The sequence below is a fragment of the Oncorhynchus gorbuscha genome, unplaced genomic scaffold, assembly GCF_021184085.1.
Source record: "Oncorhynchus gorbuscha isolate QuinsamMale2020 ecotype Even-year unplaced genomic scaffold, OgorEven_v1.0 Un_scaffold_825, whole genome shotgun sequence".
In the NCBI taxonomy this organism is placed as follows: domain Eukaryota; kingdom Metazoa; phylum Chordata; class Actinopteri; order Salmoniformes; family Salmonidae; genus Oncorhynchus; species Oncorhynchus gorbuscha.
The window spans coordinates 271,365-294,646 of NW_025745612.1; the positions used below are offsets into that span (position 1 = coordinate 271,365).

At 41.9% G+C, this 23,282-nt stretch overlaps 1 protein-coding gene across 3 annotated transcripts in view; it reads right to left on the bottom strand.

The window, feature by feature from the left end:
- The window catches only part of LOC124019374 (gamma-aminobutyric acid receptor subunit gamma-2-like), a 72,104-nt gene extending 49,945 nt beyond the window's left edge, over window positions 1-22,159 (bottom strand). Inside the window, exons 1-3 of one of the 3 annotated variants that reach the window (XM_046334690.1) lie at window positions 21,566-22,159; window positions 14,364-14,506; window positions 10,409-10,476 (exon numbers count right to left, since the gene is read on the bottom strand). In XM_046334690.1, coding sequence (XP_046190646.1) covers window positions 10,409-10,476; window positions 14,364-14,506; window positions 21,566-21,681 — 327 coding nt within the window. In that variant the 5' untranslated portion in view covers window positions 21,682-22,159. The remainder of the gene's footprint in view (window positions 1-10,408; window positions 10,477-14,363; window positions 14,507-21,565) is intronic. The other 2 variants (XM_046334688.1, XM_046334689.1) reach the window with 2 other exon arrangements.
- Window positions 22,160-23,282: the final 1,123 nt, after the last annotated feature.

The window sequence follows — 23,282 nt, forward strand, 5'->3', positions numbered from 1 at the left end:
AATTGAAATGTTTAACGGGGCAAAGAATGGCTTCCCTGGGGCGGCAGGTAGCTTAGCGAGCCAGCAACTGGAGGCTTGCCAGTTCGAATTCTGAGTCTGACAGGAAAAAATCTGTTGGGAAGTGAGCTGGCAACCAGAGGGAATCAAATCCTAGAAGTCATTGCCTGCTGTTGTGTCCTTGAGTAAGGCGCTTAACCCCCCACAATAACAGCTCCCTGGGTGCCCAGTGTGCCAGCCCACTGGATCTCTCCAAAACCTGTGTGTGTCTTTCGGAGGGGTTGGTTTAAAAGTGAAAGTCACATTTCGGTTGGATCTTGTGTGCAATTGACAAATAAAGTGATCTTAACTTTCCATTGTAATGCAGTAACATTATCTAGCGTCATAACCTCCCTGAAAAGTGTTTTCTGCAGTGTCTCCCATTCAACAGGGCTGGTATATACAGGTAACTTTGTCCGCTTCTCACAATTCCTCCAGTCCTTCTCTCTCCTCCTCCCCTCATTCTCGTCCTCCTGGCTTGGGGCCACCACAAGCTGCCAGGACAGCATCAATGCGCCTTGGCATAGTTTCTACACGTGTCTGGAAATCTATTGGAGGGATGCGACACCATTCTTCAATGAGAAATTCCATCATTTTATGTTTTGTTGATGTTTGGGGAAAAAGTCTGTCTCAGATGCACAATTGGGTTGAGATCTGGTGACCGAGACACACACACACACACACACACACACACACACACACACACACACACACACACACACACACACACACACACACACACACACACACACACACACACACACACACACACACACACACACACACACACACACACACACACACACACACACACCCTTGAACACCCCTATGCTCCTTTGAGACCCCTCTTTCAAAGTCACTGAGAACTCTTCATGATCCTAAGCATGATGGGATGTTAATTGCCTAATTAACTCAGGAACCATACCTGTGTGGAAGCACCTGCTTTCAATGTACATTGAATCCCTAATTTACACAAGTGTTTCCTTTATTTTGTCAGTTCCATCCATGCAGGGCCTTCAGAAAGTAATCATACCCTTTGACTTATTCAACATTTTGTTTTGATACAGCCTGAATTCAAAAATGGATTTAACAGATTTCTGTTATCACCCATTTACACACAAAATCCCATAATATCCCATGCATTTTGGAAATGTAACATATCTATAGAAATATCTAATGTGCATACAGGACCAGTCAAACGTTTGGACACACCTACTCATTCAAGGGTTTTTCTTTATTTTGACATTGTAGACAAATAGTGAAGACATCAAAACTATGAAATAACACATATGGAATCATGTAGTAAGCAAAAGTGTTAAACAAATAAAAATCTATTTTATAAATGAGATTCTTCAAAGTAGCCACCCTTTGCCTTGATGACAGTTTTGCACACACTTGGCATTCTCTCAAGCAGCTTCAAGAGGAATGCTTTTCCAACAGTCTTGAAGAAGTTCCTACATATGCTGAGCAGCTGTTGGCAAATTTTCCTTCACTCTGTGATCCAACTCATCCCAAATCATCTCAATTGGGTTGAGGTCAGGTGACTGTGGAGGCCAGGTCATCTGATGCAGCACTCCATCCTTCTTGGTAAGATAGCCCTTACACCGCCTGGATGTGTGTTTTTTGTCATTGTCCTGTTGAAAAATAAATTATAGTCCCACTAAGTACAAACCAGATGGGATGGCGTATCGCTGCAGAATGCTGTGGTAGCCATGCTGGTTAAGTGTGCCTCGAATTCTAAATAAATCACAGAGTGTCACCAGCAAAGCACGACCACACCATCACACTACCTCCTCCATGCTTCCCGGTGGGAACCACACATGCTGAGATCATCTGTTCACCTACTCTGCGTCTCACAAAGACACGGCAGCTAGAACCAAAAATCTCTAATTCGTACTCATCAGACAAAAGGACAGATTTCCACCGGCCGAATGTCCATTGCTTGTGTTTCTTGGCCTAAACAAGTCTATTCTTCTTATTGGTGTCCTTTAGGAGTGGTTTCTTTTGAGCTGCAAACTGAGGTGCAGTTAACTCGAATGAACGTATCCTCTGCAGCAGGGTCTGGGTATTCCTTTCCTGTGGTGGTCCTCATGAGAGCCAGCTACATCATAGCACTTGATGGTTTTTGCAAGTGCACTTGAAGAAAATGTAAAAGTTCTTGAAAGGTTCTGTATTGACTGACCTTCATGTCTTAAAGTAATGATGGACTGTCATTTCTCTTTGCTTATTTGAGCTGTTCTTGCCATAATCTGGACTTGGTCTTTTACCAAATAAGGCTGTCTTTTGTATACCACCCCTAACTTGTCACAACACTACTGATTGGCTCAAACGCATTAAGAAGGAAAGAAATTCCACAAATTAACTTAACAAGGCGCGCCTGTTAATTGAAATGCTTTCTAGGTGAGTACCTCATGAAGCTGGTTGAGAGAATGCCAAGAGTGTGCAAAGCTGTCATCAAGGCAGAGGGTGGCTTCTTTGAAGAATCTCAAATATTATATTTATATATAAATATTTTGATTTGTCTAAGACTTTTTTTTGGTTACTGCAGGATTCCATATGTGTTATTTCATAGTTTTGATGTCTTCACTATTATTCTACAATGTAGAAAATATTTTGAAAAAGAAAAACCCTTGAATGAGTAGGTGTGTTCAAACTTTTGACTGGTACTGTATGCATATTCGTCTCCGTTTCAGCACCAATTAGTACATAAAATATATGATTATTAGGTTTAGGAAAGTGTTCATGAATCATTAAAAAGATGCGTTGTAGAGCCTTTACACATGAAAAAAAGAAACGCTGTATTAAGTAGGTGTGTCCAAACTTTTGACTGGTACCGTAAGTATTCACACCCCTGTGTCAATACTTTTTTTTAGAAGCACCTTTGGCAACAATTACAGCTGTGTTTCTTTCTGGGTAAGTCTCTAAGAGCTTTCCACACCTGGATTTTGCAACATTTGCCGTTATTCTTTTCAATATTCTTCAAGCAATGTGATATTGGTTGTTGATCATTGCTAGACAACCAATTTCAGGCAGATTTAAGTCAAAACTGTAACTCGGCCACTCAGCAACATTCACCGTCTTCTGAGTAAGAAACTCCAGTGTTGATTTGGCCTAGTGTTTTAGATTGTTGTCCTGCTGAAAGGTGAATTCATCTCCCAGTGTCTGGTGGAAAGTATATTGTACCAGTTTTCCTCTAGGATTCTTTTTGCCTGTGCTTAGCTCCATTCAATAGATTTGTTTTACCCTGGAATACACCCCAGTCCTTAACAATTATAAGTATACCCATAACATGATGCAGCCACCACTATGCTTGAAAATATGGAGTGGTACTCAGTAATGTATTGTATTGGATGTGCCCCAAACATAACACGTTTTTATTCAGGACTAAAAGTGAATTGCTTTGCCACATTTGTTGTAGTATTACTTTGGTGCCTTGTTGCATGCATGTTTTTGAACATTTTCATTCTGCACAGGCTTCCATCTTTTCACTCTGTAATTTAGGTTAGTATTGTGGAGTTACTACAATGTTGTTGATCCATCCTCAATTTTCTCTTAGCACAGCCATTAAACTCTGTAACTGTTTTAAAGTCACCTTTGGCCTCATGGTCAAGTCCCTCAGAGGGTTTCTTCCTCTCTGGCAACTGGGTTAGGAATGATGACTGTATCTTTGTAGTGACTGGGTGTACGGATACACAATCCAAAGTGTAATTTATAACTTCCCCATGCTCAAAGGGATATTCAATGTCTGCTTTTTTTAACCCATCTACCAACAGGAGCCCTTCTTTGAGAGGCATTGGAAAACTTCCCTTGTCTTTGTGGTTGAATCTGTGTTTGAAATTCACTGCTCGGCTGATGGACCTTACAGATAATTGTATGTGTGGGGTACAGAGATGAGGTAGTCATTCAAAAATCATGTTGAACACTATATTGCACACAGAGTCCACGCAACATATTACGTGACTGGTTAAGCTATTTTTACTCCTGCATACTTATTGACTCAAGACATTTCAGCTTTTCATTTTTTGTTAATTTGTAAAAAAAAAAAAAAAAAAAAAACTCTAAAATCACAATTCACTATGACTTTTTGGAGTATTATGTGTAAACTTGTGACAAAAAAATCTAAATTGTATCCATTTAAAATTCATACACAGCCAAATGTGGATAAAATCAAGGGGTGTGAATATGTAGTGTATATGAAGGGTATTACTGAAGAAAGGGGCACTGAAGAAAGGGGAGAGCAGTGTGTGTGTGTGTGTGTGTGTGTGTGTGTGTGTGTGTGTGTGTGTGTGTGTGTGTGTGTGTGTGTGTGTGTGTGTGTGTGTGTGTGTGTGTGTGTGTGTGTGTGTGTGTGTGTGTGTGTGTGTGTGTGTGTGTGTGTGTGTGTGTGTGTGTGTGTGTGTGTGTGTGTGTGTGTGTGTGTGTAGTCGTGTGTGTGTTTGAGTGAGAGAGAGAGAGAGAGAGAGAGAGAGAGAGAGAGAGAGAGAGAGAGAGAGAGAGAGAGAGAGAGAGAGAGAGAGAGAGAGAGAGAGAGAGAGAGAGAGAGAGAGAGAGAGAGAGAGAGAGAGAGAGAGAGAGAGAGAGAGAGATGAGCTTAAGGAGAGAGAGAAAGGCAGAAAAAGAGGGAAAGCGAAAGAGAGAATATAGAGATGGGCAGAGAGGGGGTATCTTATTTGATTAATATTTGACAGTTTTATTTTTTTCATTATGTTTTATGGAACGGTAGAGCCCTGAGGTTCAAAAGTGATGTGCGGGTAGAGAAAAATCTGGGGACTTGTGTGTGTGTGAGAGGGCATAGCGGCATTACATTTTCTACAAAGCTTAGCCCAACAATAAAGCCCAAAATCCACACCAAAGAGTCATAAATGAGATAAAAAGCAACTCTGTTACCCAAAACACACGTATGCCAATTCAATAGGCTATATGAAAAAATATATAAATCAACAGACAGCCCAAAGCCAATGACATGGCTCTCATGCCTTTTCATTTGAGCCTTGCCAAGAGGGAGCTCAAATTTGCTCCCTTTCCCACCTCTGTCTCTCAACACAGTAGGGGGGTCCATCCTATTCCACTCCAGCCTGATCTATGTCTCAGAGCTAATGGTCTTTCACAGTCTAAAAAAACAAGTGTAATCAAACAGTCAGGATATTGAGGCCTACTGTACATGAAGCCTCAGAAATCAATCCAGTCCATCCTGCATTGCTGATCCTGTACATCAGTATAACTTCTACATCACATACTTTGTAGCATTTCTTTTTTTAAAGAATAAGCTACTTTATTTAGCAAAGAAGCATTCTATACGCAACAATTGTTGTTATAAAATATACGTCAATATGTATATATGTGTTCATTAACAATACTCTACATTTGGAATGAAAACATAGACTATATATACAAAAGTATGTGGACCCCTTTCAAATTCAGATATTTCATCCACACCCATTGCTGACCTGTATATAACATCGAGCAGACAGCAATGCAATCTCCATCGACAAACATTGGCAGTAGACGATTCTGTGGTTCCACATTTGTGTCAACCGTTTGCGGAAGGCCCTTTCCTGTCTCAGCATGACAATGCCCCCGTGAACAAAGCAAGGTCCATAGAGAAAGGGTTTGTCGAGATTGGTGTGGAAGAACTTGACTGGCCTGCAAAGAGCCCTGACCTCAAACCCATCGAACACCTTTGGGATGAATTGGAACGCCGACTGCGAGCCAGGCCTAATCGCCCAACATCAGTGCCCGACTTCACTAATGCTCTTGTGGCTGAATGGAAGCAAGTCCCTGCAGCAATGTTCCAACATCTATTGGAAAGCCTGCCCAGTAGAGTAGAGGCTGTTATAGCAGCAAATGGTTGGTCCAAAGTCGTATTAATGCCCATGATTTTGGGAAGAGATGTTTGACAAACATACTTTTGGTAATGTGGTGTATTATGCATAACCTCTACGTTCCCTGTTCGGCTGACATGTTTCTTTCTTGAAAATATCTGTTTTAACTACTGATAGTTATTAGGTTGAATACTGTAGCCTGTCTGTCTCGTAAAGGGAAAACACACCGCTTCTGGTGCTGCTTGCTGGCTGTCAATCAAATGGCAAGGGGCTTGCCCAGATTCCATATGACACTTAGGTTGGAAAAACGTCTGCCTACAGCTTAAAAAATATGTCCGTCTCATATCAAACAAGGGATTCCGTGGCTAAGGTGAAACAGTAAGTAAATGAATTGATTATTCATGTACATGAACTATACATTGATGTATAACCTGGAAGCAGTCTTTATTGCCACGGGAGATTTTAACCAAGCAAATTTAAAACAAATGTTTCCAAAGTATCACCAACTGTATCCTGCCCTTTGAGAGGAAACAATGTGCTGGACCATGTGTACGCAAACATGCGTGATGTGTACAAAGCCATCCCCCACCCCCATTTGGCCAATCAGGTCACGTCTCTCTGTTCCTATTCCCCGCCTACAAGTAGCAACTCAAGTATTAGTCACCAACACGAAGAATAGTGAGATGCTGGACGGAGAAGGCAGACTCAATGCTGCAGGACTGTTTTGAGAATACTAATTGTAAGATTCATCCACCCAGGACTCATCTACCAACATTGAGGAATATACAGTACATAATCAGTCACAGGCTTCATTAGGGAATGTGTTGATGATGTTGTACTCGCAATAATCCGGACATACCCCAACCAAAAACCCTGGATGAACAGAGAAATCCGTACCATGCTGAGAGCCCGTAAGGCAGCATTCAATGTCAGCAGAACGAACCCTGATGACTCGCTGGCACGCAAAATGTACAAGGCAACCAGGTACGAGCTCAACAAATCCATTAAAGATGAAAAAAAAAAATACAAACTCAAACTTGAATCGATGTCCGACAAGTCAGACTCACGACGCATGTGGCAAGGACTACAGGCTATCACGGATTACAAAGGCAAACCCAGCTGTGTGGTGCCCACCAGAGCTTCCCTCCCAGACACGTTTATCACATTCTATGCTCTCTTTGAGGCAGACAATATTGAGCAATCCAGGAAGACTCTCACTGCTCTGGACAACAAGGTGCTTTCACTCTCAAAAGAGTAAATATTCACAAAGCCTCCAGCCCAGATGGTATCCTTTGCCGCATCTTCAAAGTGTGTGATGACCAGCTGGCTGGCGTCTTCTCGGACATCTTAAACCTGCCCCTGTTCCAGTGCCCAATAAAACCAAGGTGACATGCCTAAATGACTATCGCCCCGTCGCACTTACCGCTGTCACCATAAAGTGTTTTGATAGGCTGGTCATGGCCCACATCAGGGCCAGCATGCCAGGCACACTGGACCCACTCCAATTTGCCCACTGCTCCAACAGATCCATGGACGATGCCATTTCCATTGCTATTCACACAGCCCTAACACATCTGGAGAAGACGAACACCTAAGTGAGAATGCTGTTCAATGACTACAGTTCGACATGTAACACTATTCTTCTGTCTAAGCTCCACACCAAGCTCTGACCCCTGGGACTGCAACTGGATCTTCCTGATGGGAACACAACAGGCTGTGAGGATTGGCAAAAACACCTCCTCCACACTAACTCTTTACACAGGGGCCCCCCAGGGGTGTGTCCTCAGCCCTCTGCTGTACTCCCTGTTCACCCATGACTGTGTGGCTTTGCACAAAGCTAACTCCATCATCAAGGTTGCTGACGACAACATGGTTGTAGTTCTGATAACCAATAACGACGAGTCAGCCTATAGGGGGGAGGTAAGTGGCTTTTGGTGCCAGGACAATAACCTCTCCTTCAACATCAGCTAAACAAAGGAGTTGATTGTTGACATCAGGAAGCAGACGAGGGAACACGCCCCGATCCGGGACTGCAGTAGAGAGAGTCAGCAGTTTTAAGTTCCTCTGCATCCACTTAACATGGACCAACAACACCACCACTTTTGTCAAGAGGGCAAAGGCGTGGAACGTCATGTATACTGAGACTTTGTCAATTCTTTAAAAAATCATCCTCTGCTGTACTCTTTATTTAATATTGATTAATTATTGCAATAATGTAGCTGGTCGACCACACACTCCAAAGTGTGTGTTGCAGAGAGCTTAAACTTTACAGAGGAATCCGGGTTCTTATATAGCTGACACTAAGAATGCTTAGTCATGGCTGGTTCCACCCCTCCCATGCAGATCATGGGGCATCATATGCCACTTTGGGTTCATCTCATGCTTATCTGCACATGGTGTTGTTTTAACCCCATCCGGTTTAGTTTCCCAAATACAAGAATGAATAGGAACAATGAGGGATTGTTCTGCTCCTAGGCTATCGCAATCTCGGTTATACCCATCACATCTTGTCTATGGAATGCAGGCTGTAACTCAATTGTCAGCTCAAGCCCCCAGAGGCCCAACTCAGTCCCATAGACACAGGTGAGAGAGTACTCGTCGTAGCTATTCAATGATTATAACAATCTTGTCATTTTTCTCTCATAGCGCAACAGCGCCTCTACTTCCTAAGACAGCTGAAGAAATTTGGCATGCCGCCACTGGTCCTCTCCAAATACTACTGCTGCACCATGGAGAGCGTCCTGACCGGTTGCATCACGGTCTGGTATGGGTGGTGAAGATGGTCCTGTACATCACTGGGGCTGTGTTCTAACCCATTCAGGACATCTACTCGAAACAGTGTGCTGGGAAGTCCCCCAACGTCATCAAAGACCCGACACACCCCAGCCATGAGCTCTTCACTCCCTTACCACCAATCAGATGATATTGGAGCATGAGGTCTGATACCAACAGGCTGAGAGACAGTTTCTATCTACAAGCCATCAGACTGCTAAACACTTGAACTGGACTGACCACCTGCACCTTAGCACACATGCACTCACTCACGCACACACCCATATATACATGCATGTTACACACACATCACAACTACAGCCACCAGACTCTTATTTACTCTTACTAATACTGTACAATTTAAACCTTTTTCACCCAATCCCCCCTTCCCTGACACGTGTAAATATTGGACTATAAATGGTGTCTTCCTGTAATTATACTTGTGCTAAAATGTCTATTCTACTAGCCATTTGCTTTATGTTGATATTCTTATTTTATTATTTATTATTGTTGTTGCATTGTCGAGAATGAACCTGGAAGAAAGCATTCATATGACAACAAGAACTTTGAAACTATCTTTGCACAGGACATTTCAACTGACGACCCACCCAAGCAGGCCTTGCTCCAAACGGACGATCCTAAGAGCTCTGGCAGAGTGAGTAGTCCTAGTGCATACCATACTATTCACCATTATGTTCATGCTTTGAGACAAGCCTGCATCATCAGTTGACCCATAATCCTCTTCTCTTTAGAAAAGCTTGTATCCTCACCACAATTTCCTCAACAACAGCCATGTGATTTAATGTGAACGTACCTACAGCACTGATTACCTCTAAATGTACAGTAATCAATGTGGTCTTCACACATGCATGTGCATGCACACACACATAGGCACGCTCACATGCAGACAAACACACAACGCACACATACACAGCCTCATGGTGATTAACAGGAGATCAAGACATTGACTGTCTCTTAACCCTGTGATGAGAGTAAAAGAGACACTTGTGTTAAGGCTTTCTGTGGCTTGGTGCTCGCCGATGATGGAGATGAGAGTTTTTTTATTTTTTTATTTAACCTTTATTTAACTAGGCAAGTCAGTTTAGAACAAATTCTTATTTTCAATGACGGCCTAGGAACTGTGGGTTAACTGCCTGTTCAGGGGCAGAACGACAGATTTGTACCTTGTCAGCTCGCTGATTTGAACTTGCCACCTTCTGGTTACTAGTAACCTTCCGGTTACTAGTCCAATTCGGGGAGGCTACCCTGCCGCACCGAATTGTTGTGCAGAATTACAATGAAATATCATCCTCAGCAGGGATTTCAGTTAGAGTACAAGCTCTTCAAGCCATACCCATCCTGCCCTATTTTTACTGCCCAGCTTAATGCCTGTACAAATAGCAACAAATAGCTTATTCTGTCAAGTTTGTATGGGCCTACTCCATTTAATTCTATATGTTTATCCGACAACCATAGCCAAGGAAATGCAACAAAAGCCATGATATTACCTTGAGCAGGAATGAGGACATATTATCTCAAGTTTGACGGATGCCACACCTCATGTCATGACATGAAAGCAACACACGGACAACACAATTATGTAATTCATTACATAACGCAATTAATCAACATTACAACTTCAAATGTACCTATGACACCAAATGTACCGAACAAGTGCAATGATGAGACGATAAACAAAAAACAATTCACCAGCTACCGAGATAAAATATTACTGTAGCATCAGAGTGCAATTTGAGAGAGAGGACGAGTATACTCACCATATTGATAGCGTTTACTGGGCCGATACTGTTCACAAACATGTCCGTGTGGATCACGGTTGGTTTGACTGAAAGAAGAAAAAACAAGTGTAATGATGCACATTCGATGAACGATACGGGTTTTCTGTGTTTAGGTGTTGTTGATGTCTATCTTTCTGTCTATCTTACGCCAAGGCTATATAGCTTGTGGTGCTGTAGCAGTTAGTGTGTATGAGTGTGAAATTATGGTATGGTGTTAGCTGCCCATGGTGCTGAAAATAAACTTTACCATACCCTGAACTGAATGCTCTCTCTCTCTACCTACCTACCTACCTACCTACCTACCTACCTACCTACCTACCTACCTACCTACCTACTTACCTACCTTCTCTCTCTCTCTCTCACTCTCACTCTCACTCTCTTATATACACTGCTCAAAAAATAAAGGGAACACTTAAACAACACAATGTAACTCCAATTCAATCACACTTCTGTGAAATTAAACAATTCATTTCACATGCTGTTGTGCAAATGGAATAGACAGGTGGAAATTATAGGCAATTAGCAAGACACCCCCAATAAAGGAGTGGTTCTGCATGTGGTGACCACAGACCACTTCTCAGTTCCTATGCTTCCTGGCTGATGTTTTGGTCACTTTTGAATGCTGGCGGTGCTTTCACTCTAGTGGTAGCATGAGACGGAGTCTACAACCCACACCAGTGGCTTAGGTAGTGCAGCTTATCCAGGATGGCACATCAATGCGAGCTGTGGCAAGAAGGTTTGCTGTGTCTGTCAGCGTAGTGTCCAGCGCTACCAGGAGACAGACCAGTACATCAGGAGACGTGGAGGAGGCCCTAGGAGGGCAACAACCCATCAGCATGACCGCTCCCTCCGCCTTTGTGCAAGGAGGAGCAGGAGGAGCACTGCCAGAGCCCTGCAAAATGACCTCCAGCAGGCCACAAATGTGCATGTGTCTGCTCAAACGGTCAGAAACAGACTCCATGAGGGTGGTATGAGGACCCGACGTCCACAGGTGGGGGTTGTGCTTACAGCCCAACACCGTGCAGGACATTTGGCATTTGCCAGAGAACATCAAAATTGGCAAATTTGCCACTGGCGCCCTGTGCTCTTCACAGATGAAAGCAGGTTCACACTGAGCATGTGACAGATGTGACAGAGTCTGGAGACTCTGTGGAGAACGTTTTGCTGCCTGCAACATCCTCCAGCATGACCGGTTTGGCGGTCGGTCAGTCATGGTGTGGGGTGGCATTCTTTGGGGGGCCGCACAGCCCTCCATGTGCTCGCCAGAGGTAGCCTGACTGCCATTAGGTACCGAGATGAGATCCTCAGACCCCTTGTGAGACCATATGCTGGTGCGGTTGGTGCTGGGTTCCACCTAATGCAAGACAATGCTCGACCTCATGTGACTGGAGTGCGTCAGCAGTTCCTGCAAGAGGAAGGCATTGATGCTATGGACTGGCCCGCCCGTTCCCCAGACCTGAATCCAATTGAGCACATCTGGGACATCATGTCTCGCTCCATCCACTGTGGTTGCACCACAGACTGTCCAGGAGTCGGCGGATGCTTTAGTCCAGGTCTGGGAGGAGATCCCTCAGGAGACCATCCGCCACCTTATCAGGAGCATGCCCAGGCATTGTCATACAGGCACGTGGAGGCCACACACACTACTGAGCCTCATTTTGACTTGTTTTAAGGACATTACATCAAAGTTGGATCAGCCTGTAGTGTCGTTTTCCACTTTAATTTTGAGTGTGACTCCAAATCCAGACCTCCATGGGTTGATACATTTGATTTCCATTGATAATTTTTGTGTGATTTCATTCATTCAGATCTTGGATGTGTTATTTTAGTGTTCCCTTTTATTTTTTTGAGCAGTGTATATATATATAGAGAAAGAGAGAGTCTTTGAAAAACACTCAAAATATGGTGGCACACTAAATTTAAAAAAGACATTGCCCACCACTTTTTAGAATGATAACATTAATGCGGTTATAGAAACAAACTTCTACTTCTACATCCTGGGAATACTCATCAAAGGTGCAATGACGTGTAAAGCCTGAAAAGCAAAACAATAAATGAAGCAAACTATCAGTACGCCCATTTGGATGTCCGATTTCATTTCACTCCAGGATGGCTCCATATTATATCTTGTTTATAGCTGCACTCTATGAACTACACCATTTATTTTCACCCATAACGACAATCCAGCCTGTGCCCTTGTGATATCATAAATCGAGGAAAGGAAAATGTCTTTCCAAGTCCACCTCTCTTGTTTGCTCTATTGCTATACATAGACTGCAGCAGCATTCAAATGGACTGAGCTGCAAAATGGACTTCAAAAGAACTGTGGCACAATCTGCAATGAATCCAAATCCCAGTGTTCAGTGCTTGGAGGAGAAAAAGCGCTCTTGGTTGTTGTTAGCTAATTATAACCCACTGTATCTGTAAAGTGGTTTCAAGTACTTAAAGGGATACTTCGGGATTTTGGCAATGAAGCCCTTTATCTACTTCCCCAGAGTCAGATGAACTGGTGGAGACCATTTTTATGTCTCCGTGTGCAGTTTGAAGGAAGTTGCTGACTAGCGCTAGAGAAATGACTAACTAGTGTAAGCACAATGACTGGAAGTCTATGGGTATGTGCTAGCATTCCAACTGCCTCTGATCTGGCGGACACACTAAACACACAGGCTTTGTTGTAAATTTCCCCCTGGCTCGCCGTAAATAAAACAAAAAAAAGAAAATTGTGCCGTTTGGTTTGTTTGCTTAACATAAGGAATTTGAAATGATTTATACGTTTACTTTTGATACGTGTATTATTTTAAATCAAATAATTTTGTACTTTTACTCAAGTAGTATTTTAATGGTGACTTTCACTTTTACTTGAGTCATTTTCTATTAAGGTATCTTTACTTGTACTTAAGTATGAAAATGGGTTACTTTTTCCACCACTGTATCTGTGTAACTCTGACAGTATGGGAGAACATGACAGGGTGCAAAATCAGATCATGTTTGATGGTAAGATGGTGGTGGCTGCCTCAGTACACAAAAGTGCTATCTAGAACTTTTAAGGGCACCCTTTGAATAACCCTTTATGGTTCCAGGTAAAACACTTTTGGGATCCACCCTTTCTACAGAGGGTTCTACATGGAACCCAAAAAGGTTATAACTTGAACCAAAAAGGGTTCTACATGGAACCAAAACGGTTTCTGCTATGGGGACAGCCGAAGAAACCTTTTGGAACCCTTTTTTTCTAAGAGTGTAGATATACTGCAGCTACAGATGTAGGATCTTAATTGATCACTCTGTTGTTGCTGAGAATGTTCCTGCACCGCAGGAAATGCAGATGAGCTTAATGATATACACAAATTCACTGAACACCTGCACTAACGCACGGTTACATTCACATTATTTCACTTTTCTCGTAGCCTAATTTTGGTCAGCTAGTAGCCTAACCACTGATCATGCAACATTATGGACTAAACATTCAAATCCTGTCGATGCAGAATAATTTTCCTGCGACGATACGGGTAAAATTAAGATCTTACACCCGTATATATGCATTCTCTGTCTGAACATGGAAGCTGAGCCCAGCTGCCAGTCAAAGTGAAGGGAGAGAAAGCTACTTCACTGGCTCTATACTTGGCCCACAGCAGTGCAGTGACGGACAATGCTAATAGGCCTATGATGCATTACCAGCCCGTCCAGGTTTCACAGCTGACGCTGCCTCTGCATAACAATGCTACATGAGTCATACTGTGGTGGGCCTATGGTCTGTAGTCTGAATAGGCTCTTTGAAATGAGAGGGCTGTCTTTGACGATGCTATCAGTGATGATGGTGTCTGTTCTTCCCTCATTAGCTTGTGTTGACGATGTTGATGAGAATGGAGATTGGTAACGGGGAGGGCGGCCATAGCAGCAGAAGCAGCCAATCAATGTGCGTTGATATGACACCTACCTCCTATATCTGGTCGCAGTTTGTTATCGTAGCCATCTAGTAGGCTGTTTAGGATGTTGGTGACATCGCTCTCGTACACTTTGGGAGTCAACACCCAAGTTTTGTTTGTCACTTCATCATCGTCGTTTTCAGTCTGGATGGAGCTGAGGAGAGAAAATGGGAACAGAGGAAATATGAATAAATTATTTTTCCACCAGCACTATAAGCAGCGAGGTCAAATGAAAAGAGGGAAAATCATCAACTTTCTACAACATCAGCACAGCAAAGACCACGACATCACGCTAGGCTAAGCTTGCTATGCGTTTAGGCTCTGTTCTTATAAATGTGCACTTCCCTCTGGTTGAAATCAAAGGACAAGCCAGAAATGGGATAAAAGGGCAGAACTCCTGCTGATCGCCACTGATCTCTATGTGTTGCCCTACATGAACGTCCTTACAAACTGACACCAGTCCCACAGCGCAGCTGGAACTGAGGATGACGGCAATGAATAGTGCCATAGTCCCCAAAAACACAGTTGTGAGAAAAACTGGACGTGAGAACGTTCCGTTACCAAAAACCCTTTCAAAAAACATTGAATAAATGCAAGGAGCAAAAATTTGATCTGCTGTTCCATTTCTGAGATTTTGTAAAGACAACCAAGAGTGCCCGTAGTCCCCAAAAACCCAGTTTGGGGAGAGATAACTCCATTATCAAAACCCTTCCAGAACCCTGAAGAAATGCAAGGTACAGACAGTGTTCCATTTGCGAGATTTTGTAAAAGGATTATTTGGTTTTCGGCACTCTTTTCAGTGCTCAAGCAGAAGGGTCAGTCTTGTGACTTGGCTCACATCTGTAAAACATCTCAATGCATTAAGATGTCTCAACAATCCTCAGAAACGTTTGCTTCACTCAGCCAAGAGTCAGCTAACTGAATTGCATGCAGAATAAAAAGGTGTTTTGCAATGGGTCTGGGAAACGGAGGCTGGAGACATGCATAGGCTAATAATGGTGCATTGGAGTACACCACAGATGAGCTTGATCTAGAAGTGCTAACGGCAACAAACTGCCATGAAGTGTGTGATCAGCCTAACAAACACAGATCGTGGGTTCTGGGAGGTTGTTACTGCCAATGGCACAATAGGATGGAATATGAAGGATATAGATTGTATCAAAACTCACAGCTCCAGAGCTCACCCCAACTCAGTAACCATGGAATCTGAGGGATATATAATAAAACAACCTTGAGAACAGCCAGCCACCGGAAGCCCTTTGAGCAGAGAGGCTTTTGAGCTTGGAAAAAATGTTTCCATGGTGCAAAAACAAAAGACACACATCACATATCTCTCTAATGGCTTTTTCATGCACTTAGGTATGGTGCAGGATATCGTGTTTTGACTACCAGTCTTCCTCAGGCAGCGTTAAGTGCTCAATATTCCTATATGGCGTCACCACCCTCACATTAAAACTTCATAGATGGACTCAGGACGGCTTGGAACTTTTTGGGCTATCTTGGACACTGTAAATGGATCTGATTCAAATCATCGAACTAGAATGTACGTTGAAATAGAATGAACATTTTAGATCTGTGGGTTTTAATCTACTACAGAGTTGAGCCAATGGCGTTCAGGTGCTGTTGCTGGGTTTTAACAGAACTCTGTGCTGTCAATGGAAGTCCTCCAGAAGTGGCTGGGTGAAAGAGAAATCTGTGCATGTACCTCAGACAGATTTGAAGTATCAGTGGTTCATTTGGTAAAGGGAGGCCCATCAATATGTCCAAGCTAGAGTGTGATGCTGGAGTGCAGTGGAGTGCACTAATGTTATTGTAGCTACCTAGCTAACCACAAGAGGGCTGTTTCCTGTTGTATACTCAAATGGTTAAATTGTCCTTTACGGTGGTTGCACCTCATGTGAAAACTGCTATCAGATGAAAAGAGAACTCAAATGTCAGCATGTGAAACACGGTCTTCGTGAAACCATTTAGGATGTATTTGAAAATGCAGGTTACTTGAGTTCTGTTAAATATGCTGCCTGATTAAATGTTTATCAAGAACCAATAATGAATCAAATACCAATACACATTTAAGACACCCAAATCAGTGACTAAATCATACTTTCAAATGTCACAAAAAAGGCGGTGGTAATTTCGATGTATACTTGAAATGGTCTCTTGAGCATAATATTATCATGTTGAAAAATCCCTGCCTCCCTGTTGATAGTATGTCACATTTCCGTAAGCTATCATTTCCCTGTGTTTGTGACTGTGGCTAATGCTGGCACGACCCTCCGAACTCTCTTCCCATGCAGCCAACCACACACAAGACACTAGGCAATCACTAGTCACCATTCTTACAATCATTACACCTAATGAAGACTCATTATGCTAGCTAGCACAATCTTAATGAAATACAATGAAATACAATAACACAAACTGCCTTACTGGAGGTCCTCATACCACTTTCCGTGTTATTGCTATAGTGAAGGTACTAGGATATCCCTGGTGGAACAAGGTGAAAATGCCTATGTTGGTTCATTTCATGGAGAGTGAGATTGCAGTTTAGCAGAGATTTTGTAAAATGGCTTCCCTCCCGGTGCCCTGTCCTGAGGACACAGAGCTATTAGTGATAGATCAACTGACCTGTGGTGGCCTGCCCTGATTAGCTCACCTCTTGCAGCAGCGATATTCGTGGACTCAGATGATCCTAACTAAATGGAATCAGACCAATTAGAAACATGAGGATTTTTTTTCCAACAATAAAAAAAAATGAAAAAGAGATGTTCTCAATGAGACTAACCTGGAAAAATAAAGGTTAGATAACTAAATAAACAATGATGATATAAAACCTAGGGCAGATTAGGCCAATTTGAGAGGCACAAGACGCTTGGTTTCATTTGTATAAACAGTTCAGATAAGAAAAAGGGACCAGAAGGCCTATACACAGGTTTGTGAGGGAACTGACGAAGAGGAGTAGTAGGAAGGATCGGAGGACCAATGCGCAGCGTGGTAAGTGTGCATAGCTTTTAATTAAGTACTAGAACACTGAACAAAACAATAAATAACAAACAAACAGTCCCGTAAGGTGAATGACATAAACGCTAAACAGGAAATAATCACGCACAACTCAAAAGTGAAACCACTACCTAAGTATGGTTCTCAATCAGGGACAACGATTGACACACTGAAGCTCAGTCCCTCCAGGATTTCTCTGGGATTTTTTGTGATATTTGCAGGCAAAAATGTTTTTGCTGCAGCAATTCTGACATTTTTGCATGGAGATATGCAATGGTTTTGTCCAATTTGTCGCAAAAAAATGCGTTGATGAAGGAAAACGTTTTGTTGACGAGTCGCTTGATTGAACCATGTTCTGCTGTAAATGTGCGGCGATTGGTTGAAATTGCAAGCTTTTATTTTTGTACTGCGGTGATGGGTCAGTTTTCTGCGATAATATTGTGACTAACAGACTTTTGTATGTGGAAATAGTACAGTGTTCGGGTATAATGTGCAAGCCCTCCCATAACATGCAGGGAATTCTGAAACAAAACGAAAGTGATAGCAGAATCCTGGAAGGCCTGAAAGCTGATAGGTTAAAACAAAACAGTTCAATTGAAAGATGGGACTACGTAGGCCTACTGTAATTCCCTACACATTAAGAGTCATGCAGGTGGGAATTTAAGGAAGTAGGTTATATAAATGCTTTTTCACAGTATCATCCTCAGTTTACCCACTACAGTAGGTTTATGCCCTGTGCCCTTTGAACATAAACTTGCTTTTTAGGATTAAGAATAGGCCCTATTCAGTGTCTTTCAGGATCATTGTAAAACACTACCCGCAGGCTAAAACAGCAGTGACCATCCTGAGATACCTCACAGTCAGCGGTATATTATGCATCAGAAAAATGAAGTGTCTAATGTAAAAGCATATATAAACCCATAGGGTCCCACTTCAGGATTATTGTAATACCGACTGGAAGGTCCTGGCTACATGTGTTATCAGTTCAATACTGAGACCCAAATCACAGTCGTATCCCAGAATCTAAAATTGTCCTCACATTTCCCCCATGGGTATCTGAGAGAACAAACTCTGAGTCATGGCGGAGAAGTAAAGGTTTTACCTATACATTACATGACATTACCTATATATTACATGACATTACCTATATATTACATGACATTACCTATATATTACATGACATTACCTATATATTACATGACATTACCTATATATTACATGACATTACCTATATATTACATGACATTACCTATACATTACATGACATTACCTATATATTACATGACATTACCTATATATTACATTACATTACCTATACATTACATGACATTACCTATATATTACATTACATTACCTATACATTACATGACATTACCTATATATTACATGACATTACCTATATATTACATGACATTACATATACATTACATGACATTACCTATATATTACATTACATTACCTATACATTACATGACATTACCTATATATTACATGACATTACCTATATATTACATGACATTACCTATACATTACATTACCTATACATTACATGACATTACCTATATATTACATGACATTACCTATATATTACATGACATTACCTATACATTACATTACCTATATATGACATTACATTCTTCACATATAAATGCTTTCAACCAGGGAGAGAGAAGATTAATCTCTTCATATGTTGTGAACAATTGTAAAAAATGTGTTCGGAAAATAAGGCAGACATACCCAAAGCACATAAATAGATGTGCATGGCCAAACCTACAGGCCTTTCTATCTCCAATTCCTCCCATCAAAGAAAACAGAAAGAGCCAGCCACTTCATTGAAGTTTTGCCCTGTAGAGACGTGAGACACCTGTAGGTCATTATAACATAGACATTCTGAGGGATCACACTATAGATGCAGTTTGTCTGCCATATAAGTTGTGTAATAGCAACAGATGATATGATCAGGGCCAGTTTAACCCAATGGGCAACATGGGCTCCAACCCAGGGCATTGCTTCTGGCATGCCCATACAGTGACTTACTTGACTTAAGCCCTTGGTTCCTATAAGCCCGTTGACAAATGTCCTCCATATGCCATACTGTAGTTGTGTATTGTTGTCATCTTTAACAAAAGGCAATTCAACCTGTCCAACATACATCCAACATTGTTGACTATGTCAAGTGAGATAAAACAGCGAGAGGACACATTGAGAGGAGCAAATTAACAATAGATATTTTGACAGTATCGCCATGCTGAGTTTTTGCTGTACTGGAGCTCTGACTTGACCATCTAGTTAGTACATGGTGTGGGTACAGTGTGATTGCCTGAAATGGTTGCATAATGTATCAAACATGACACATTTATTTGATAAGGCACACCAATGTGATACAGCTTAATACACCTATTGTTTTCTATGCCTCTGGCCTAGGGCCCACCTTAATCCAGCACTGTCAGGGCATGGCTTAATAATCATATTGTGATAATCCACTCAACACAGATTACCTGACCTGTGATGATCTATTGGCCTTTTGAAATCAGAGACATCACAACACAAAATGCCTGGGTGTGGTGGGGTCCAAGGGAGGGCCACTAGGCTACAGGTAGTCTCTCATTGTGACACTACTTCGTGCTGGCAAGGCCTTGGCACTTCCTGGGTTTACAGATACTTCCTGGGGATTACATCAGAGGGCATTTGTTTCCCCTGGGTGCCGACGCTACCAACAGTGAACTATGGGTGGTCGTGAAGCATGGCCCAGTATACTGTAAACCAAATAGTTGGAGTGGAAGTTTGTTATTGTTATGACTATCTTATTGTTATGAATATCTTATTGTTCCTCACAGTGGTTTCATAGGTCATACTCAGTATTGAAATTCAAATAGCTAGTAAGGAAATTGTAGTGACAACTATACCCTTCAAATAAATGTGTCAAAATAAAATCCCTATGCCTTTTGTAGGGACAGGCCAAACCTTATGTTGTACCTAGCCTTGACAGCCAATACAGTGTTTCTCTTTCACAGGTGTCTATGTATGTATCATGTAAGTATTCCTCCTAGAATTTACTAACTAGAATGCATCTTTACGGTGTCTTTCTTTGATAAACATGAGCCGCAACCAAGGTGTTCATTACATGTCACGCATCTAATTAACATGCTCATGTGATCTGTGATATGACGTAACCAAAGTACCCATATGCATATACAGATCCTACTGTACATTTCGGAACTCTTAACCACAGAATCCTTTTAAATTAGGGTTGAATCACGTTAATAAAGGCCGAAATATGTGTGAATACAATTGCGCACACAGTGCAGACATTTTAATCTGGGCCAGAGAGCTCCATGGTCACATTTTCCACGATGGTGATTGAATGAACACTGATCTATCACCCTCCATTTCTCACCCTCAAGGAGCACACAAGACAGAAGCGATGTGAGCCCTTAAACCATCTGCTTCCTTCTCAAGTGTTCATATTCTCTTGGTGCAAATGGCTGCCTTTCCGTGACAAGTCAACTGAGCATTTTCTTTCCACAGATTCAGGAGTTGGCAGTGAATCAGTATAATATTCTCAAACGTTAAGACATCAGGGTGGTCGTAGTCACAGTCCATCACCTTAAAAACATGCTGGGAATGGTGATGCTTTGGATCTTGGAACATAAGGAACATACATCAATAGACGATGCCTTCACCAGGTCTTCACATGTGCAATTAGGGTATACAGTACATGCAAAAAGTAGCTTACATTTACAATTGTTCAATATATAGATATGGTATGCTATTTTATACATATTTGTCCATGGTAATGGCTTTAAATATTATTCAGATCTGAATAGCATTGCCCGGTAGCCCACAGAACCGTGATTATATTCCTTCTACAGCGAATACACCCGTGGAAAAAAACGGCACTATTGGAATCACGTTAAACATTACAGTGAACTCGTATGGCGGGGTCAACACTACCTAACCAACGTGTTAACATATCGTTACAATGTGTGAAAACAATGGTTGACACGTAGCCTAACTAAACGAGTTCTGGTTCTGTAACAAGCCCCTATAATAAGCGACAGTGTATGATCGTGTCTGAGAGAAAGCATAAGACGAAGATTCGAGAAAACATAACATGTTGAAATAACTGGGCTGGGCTCTCATTCTAGGAAGCAAAAAAAACATATTCGACCGGCCATACATGTATCTGGTGTCGGCATTTTAATAAAAGCCTTACCTTGTTGGAAGATGAGCGAATAAAAACACCCAGAGAAATAGCTTCACAGGGAAGGAAGCATTCGCCATCGCTGTCGAGCATTTAGATGCTAAATTTGTAGGAGCCATTATCACCATCTTCTTTTCCTCTTTATTGCAGATGGACGGGTCCCCTTATTTACTGTCTATCCTCACGGTGATACATTACGCGAATAGCATAAGCGGCTCGCGTTAGCATTCGGTTTGGGAAAATGTAGCCCTGCTGCAGCGTTGAGGAAAACGGTCACAAAACTGATTGAATCGAAGCAAGCTTGACCGATCATACGAAATAATAGTAAAAACTACATAAATACAACGGTTCCGGAATTCCCTAATATCCCAAATCTGAGAAATATATTGGATCGTCAGTCTGAATGCAGATTAACTCTGGGGTCAAAGAGGAACGGATGCACGTTGCTGCAGCACAGATCAACACATGCGTGGTTTCATCGCGCGGAAGCAGATATGTGGAGAGATGAACATACACCTTAGCTTGCTACTATCCTTAAAATATGCACCCTAAATCGTTTTGGTTGCTATTTTGCTAGACTAGAAATGCCGCATAAAATGTTGAGAGAGAGTTGGTTTGGCAGGTTTGAGCGTCCGACAGACGTGTATTCAATTGGGTGGTACTAAATAGATCCAGCAAACAGCTGATATGGCGGTAAGAAGTATGCTATAGCTAAATATTTCACATAGTAAACAATGGTCACAATATGTATTTCACTGAGCTGAAAATGTAATCTAGGCTATAGCCTACGCGACTAGTTGCCACCATGTACAGATCCCCTACGGTTTTGCTTTCAGCACCCCGGACAGCTCCCCCCCCCCCAGGTTTCCGCTTGCGATTGCAAACCTATTATCAAGAATTACGTTACGATGGTTGTGAAATGAAGATTTTATTTTATTTTATTAATCTTCAAAATGGAAGCTAGACTACGACATTGTTTTTTGGCAAATGGGTATATTTCCATAGGTAAGAAAATGTATGACACGTTTTAGTTGTCAAGGTGCTTGATACAGGTTACACATTTAGAAAAAAAAGGTGCTATGTCGAACCTAAAAGTGTTCTTATAACATATGCCATTTAGCAGACGCTTTTATCCAAAGCGATTACAGTCATGTGTGCATACATTCTACGTATGGCTGGTCCCGGGGATCGAAACCACTACCCTGGCGTTACAAGCGCCATGCTCTACCAGCTGAGCTACAGAAGGCTGTCCCTTAATGAGAACCCTCTTGAATAACCCGTGTTGGTTCCTAGTAGAGCCCTTTTGGTTCCAAGTAGAACCCTTTTGGAGTCCATGTTCTACATTGAACCCAAAATGCTTCTTATTAGAACCAAAAAGGGTTTTACCTGGAACCAAAAAGGGTTTTCCTATGGGAACAGCCAAATAACCTTTTTGGAACCCTTTTTTCAAATAGTGTATTTTGTCTTGGAGGTTTGTAGCTCAGTGCTATTTTAACAACTGTCTTGTTCGCTGTAATGTATGAACACTGTGGTGTCCACTGGTCTCTTTTAGAGTCTCCAAATGTGTTTAACACAGGGATTAATGTTCTTATTCTTATTTGCTGTAATTCATTCTGAGGTCACCTTGGGTAATTTACTATAACATAAAATCAGATAATATCATTTGTCTGACAAATTATCTGATGGGAGACAGATATACCTAAATGGTCATTCCCCATTTACTCTCACC